This window comes from Myxine glutinosa, unplaced genomic scaffold (genome assembly GCF_964187855.1).
Source record: "Myxine glutinosa unplaced genomic scaffold, kmMyxGlut1.1 SCAFFOLD_1778, whole genome shotgun sequence".
NCBI lineage: Eukaryota > Metazoa > Chordata > Myxini > Myxiniformes > Myxinidae > Myxine > Myxine glutinosa.
Window position 1 is genome coordinate 25001 of NW_027617873.1, and position 4935 is coordinate 29935.

General features: G+C 38.2%; 1 protein-coding gene across 2 annotated transcripts in view; it reads right to left on the reverse strand.

Moving 5' to 3' along the window:
- The window catches only part of STEAP4 (STEAP4 metalloreductase), a 21765-nt gene extending 18057 nt beyond the window's left edge, over positions 1–3708 (reverse strand). Inside the window, exons 1-2 of one of the 2 annotated variants that reach the window (XM_068123542.2) lie at positions 3458–3708; positions 2501–2961 (exon numbers count right to left, since the gene is read on the reverse strand). In XM_068123542.2, coding sequence (XP_067979643.1) covers positions 2501–2929 — 429 coding nt within the window. In that variant the 5' untranslated portion in view covers positions 2930–2961; positions 3458–3708. The remainder of the gene's footprint in view (positions 1–2500; positions 2962–3457) is intronic. The other variant, XM_068123541.2, reaches the window with a different exon arrangement.
- Positions 3709–4935: the final 1227 nt, after the last annotated feature.

The window sequence follows — 4935 nt, forward strand, 5'->3', positions numbered from 1 at the left end:
CAAATTAATACGATACCATTAATATAACAAAATACAATGTGAAAAACACTCATGAGGTAAACGAATATAGATGCCATTCTGACATCTTGAACAACTTTGTGCACCATGCGTAGATGATCATAAGCTGACAAATATCGAATCGATGGCATTTGCGGTTTCAGAGAAGACGATTTTTAAAGTTTTTGCTGATCCAACTTGGCGGCCAAACCACATGACCTCTGATGTCATCATGCTCACACGTTACATCACATGACAAATTGATCATTTGTGCCAAATTTTTAAATACGAGGTTTCGGAGAAGAAGGGTTTTATAAGTTTTTGTTCCACCCAATATGGCCGCCAAACCACGTGATAGATGACGTAATCATGACGAATGTATATTCCACATGTGCACTCCATCATATTTGGAAAGTTTCACTTCCATCGGATGGGCGGTTTTAGAGAAAGTGTTTTTCAATTTTTTGAGGTTTTCACCTTAAGTCAAAGATGGCGGCCAAACTACGTGACTGATGTCATCTTACACAACTTTTTTGCACCATGGGTAGTTGATCATAACCTGCTAAGTATCAAATCGATACCATTTGCAGTTTCGGAGAATATTTTTTAAAGTTTTCACTTAAATGTCAAATGACCACCAAACCACATGGTCCATGACGTCATGATGAATACCGTATGTTTGCCATGTGTAGTCGATGATATGTACCAAGTGTAGCTTCCATCGGATGGGTGGTTTTGGAGAGAATTTTTAAAGGTGTTCACCTTAAATCCAATATGGCAGCCAAACCACGTGACTGATTATGTCATAGCTTACAATACTTTTTCCCATATGTATCGACGATTATACACACAAAGTTTTGCATTGATCTGTTAAGCGGATCTGTAGAAAATATTGTTAAATTTTTTGTTTACTTCCAAGATGGCGACCAAACCATGTGACCTATGCCATCATCATTAACAACATACATGTTCCTCAAGGGTACTCGATCATAAGTGCCAAGTTTCACATCAATCAGTTTTGTGGTTTCAAAGAATATGTTGTTTTAATTTTTAAGGTTTTAACCTTAAATCCAAGATGGCGACCAAACAATGTTTCTGATGACTTCATCTTGAACAACGTTGTTGCCAAGTATCGAATCAATAGCATTTGCGGTTTCAGAGAAGATTTTTAAAAAAGTTTTCACTTAAATCAAAGCTGGTTGCCATGGTGATTACAAAATCAAAATTCGGAAAAAAAACATGGCATTAGTTTCCATTGGCCCAAACATTCCTTGAAAGTTTCAACTTCATCGGAGCAACAATGCCGACATTAGAGCTTCCACAAAATTTGGCGGAAAGAATAATAATAAGTCTAATAACAATAGGAGACTAATTACGGGACCAAGTATGTAAAATACCTGGTCCCGTAATTAGTTTACACTAAATTTACGCATAAATCATTGTTCAATATATGCTGCATACGTATATATTGGATGCAAATGCAACTAGAACGGCACTCAGTAGCGAGCATACCTCCGCCAGGTGAACAGTTTACGTTTTGCATCCTAGAGTGGACTTTAAAATCACAATACAGAATCACATTTAATCAAAATCATCCGTCCACAACTTTTTGAAATATCCAGATATATACGTTTTTGGCCCTATCTCCAAAGGCGAAGAATCACTTTTAAAATTCTACTAGCCGGATCCGGATCTCACCAAAATGGAATCGTATCCCTCTTGTCACACACACAACCTGTCCACCAAGGTTCGTCCAAATCAATCCATAACTTTTTGAGATATCCTGCTATATGTTGGTTTTAGCCCTATCACTCAATGGTGAAGATTCACTTTAAAATTAAATAATTCTCATATCCGAATCCATATTCAGATCTTCACCAAAATTGAATCGACTCTTCCTTGTCACACATACAACCTGTCCACCAAGGTTCGTCCAAATCAATCCATAACTTTTTGAGATATCCTGCTATATGTTGGTTTTAGCCCTATCACTCAATGGTGAAGATTCACTTTAAAATTAAATAATTCTCATATCCGAATCCATATTCAGATCTTCACCAAAATTGAATCCATTCTTCCTTGTCACAGACACAACCTGTCCACCAAGTTTCATCCAAACCCATCCATAAACTTCTGAGATATCCTGCTATGTATCGGTTTTAGCCCGATCACTCAATGGTGAAGAATCACTTAAAAAATCAAATAATTCTCATATCCGAATCCATATTCAGATCTTCACCAAAATCGAATTGACTAGTCCTTCTCAGACACCCAAATGGTCCACCAAGTTTCGTCCGAATCCATCGACAACTTTTTGAGCTATTTTGTTCACAAATGGACAGACAGACAAACAAACAGGGGTGAAAACATAACCTGCATCCACCTTTGGTGGCGGAGGTAACAAGCAATGCAGAAAGGTCTGTGATGGGGATGAACTTAGCGTGAATTAAAATGAATATATTGCGAATAGCTCGGGGGATGTTGCAGAATTGTTGCAACGTACCTTTTTGCATGCGTCATCCAAACCAGCCTGCAGGGACCAAGCTGAGATCATGTTGAAAGCCTTTACGATAGACGTCTGTGGATAAAGCATATGGAGTTGACTGGTGTTGGGCATGGAACCTTGAACAGGTGTTTTCTCGGTGTTGCTCACATCTACCAAGATCTTTCCGTTGATGACGGAAGATAACTGTCCTTCCAGGGCTGCCTGGTGCTGTTGTCGCACCGCGAGCACCACGATGTCGCAAGCCGCAACCGCTTGTCTCACCGAGAGCACCTGTGCTCCTTCAGGTAACCGGTTGCTCACTCTTTTCGGGTTTCTACTGCCGAAGACTACAGCAAGACCGCTCCGAAGAAGTCTCTTTCCAAAGGAGCTCCCAAAATCTCCCGTTCCCACGATGCATACCATTTGAGGAGCAACTTCCTTATTCATGGTTCGGGGTGGGAAACTGTATCTGTCTATCCCTGGGGAAAAATGCAAAAAATTATGAGAAGTGATAATATTTAATTTATGCCAAAAATGCCAAAAAATATTGGCATTCCCCTCTTTTTTAATCCTTTAAAGGATGCCACCAATTAAGTTTCACCATGTCATGCTCTGTGATTAATGGACTAACATCTATTACATCTATGGGAGAAAAAGACAACTTGGTATCATGTTTACCACTTTTTATACACATACAAAGGCTTGTGTAAGGTGTACAACATGGGGAGGTTGGGAATTAGGTGTGGGAGTTGGGCGGGATCAACATGCCATCTACTTTTGCTTTAAATACATCTGGAGGTGAAACAGATGGACAAATAACATTCACACTTCATTCCAAGTAGGGAGGCCAGATAGAGGCGCTGGAAGAAGTCAAATGTTAATGCAAGAACATAGAAGAAGAAGTGAAGAAAGAGAGACGCAGGAATTGTCGACAACATAAAAAGTATGCGAGTAGGTAAACAAAAAGGGGATTACCTCGTCAGCTTCTACCTTGAAAGACTGGAGCATTGGAAATGACCTGGATAGACTCAGGGAAGTGATTCCACAGATGTGAGGCTGGGACGTGCAGCAAGAGGGGAGGATTGAATCGTTAGAATGTGGGAAGGATGGATGAACCTCCCTCCCTCTTTTAAGGGAGATTAACACACATGTCGCTACATGATGCTGCGCCTACTCGGTCTCTTCGCTGACGGGTTTAATCAAAGCACAGCAAGTTGTACTTCACACACACAATGCACGTCTATCAATGACGATGTAAAAGGAAGTGAAACTTGTGAAAATGGATCTTATATATCAACTTTTAAAAATGTTTTGTTTCTGGCTGCTGTCGGCGTGGGTGCGGTGGTTGTTGTTGTCTGTATGCTTCTTCAGTCTTTATGCTGTTATATTTTTCTTTTACTTAGACAAATATTATTAGAAACAAGCACATATACTTTCAAAGAACACCACCCCCATCACAAATAAACAACTATCCTCCAGCGCATAGAGACTGTATTGGGAGGGAGAGGTGTACAATCATTGTACAATCATTGTACAATTGTACAATCATTGATTATTGCACAATTAAAACCAAGAAATAATGATCGTAAAATAATTTCTTAATCAATTGGCTAATCGCATACCTAAACCACCAGTGCATCATCCGAAGCTGTACCTTTTTGAAAATTAATTAAACAAGTCATTAATCGAAAAAGTTAAATAATTAATTGATTAATCAATAAATATATAATCAATCGATTAATTGAGTAATCAATAAATCAAAAATATCCTTTATAGCCACATCACTTGTTCACTATCGTGTCCAAATATGAGCTTCCGAGCTCAAAAGGTGCCTGAGATAATGCCCAGATGAGAAAGAAAATAAATAAATGATTAATGATAAAAATATATAAATAATAATCATAGAATAATTAAATAATTAATCAATTGGCTAATAGAATACCTAAACCGCCACCGTTTCATTCGCATCTGTAACTTAATTTTTTAAAATTAATTAAGTCATTCATTGAATAATTAAATAATTAATCGATTAATTGATTGATCAATAAATTAACTAGAACGGCACTCAGTAGAGAGCATACATACCTCCACCTGGTTGGTCGTATCACTCAATGGTGAAGAATCACTTTAAAGATTCTACTAACTGGATTTGGATCCGGATATTCACCAAAATTGAATCGTTTCGTCCTTGTCACATACATTACATCTCTGCCAAATTTCGTCCGAATCCGTTCACAACTTTTTGAGATATTTTGTTCACAAACGGACATACATACAGGGGTGACAACATAACCTCCATCCACCTTTGGTGGTGGAGGTAAAAATAGCCTTTACAGCCAAATCACTTTGTCATTGTCGTGTCCAAATATCAGCTTCCGAACTCAAAAGGTGCCTGAGATAATTCCCAGATGACAAAGGAAATATATAAGTACTTAATAAATCGATAATCTTAC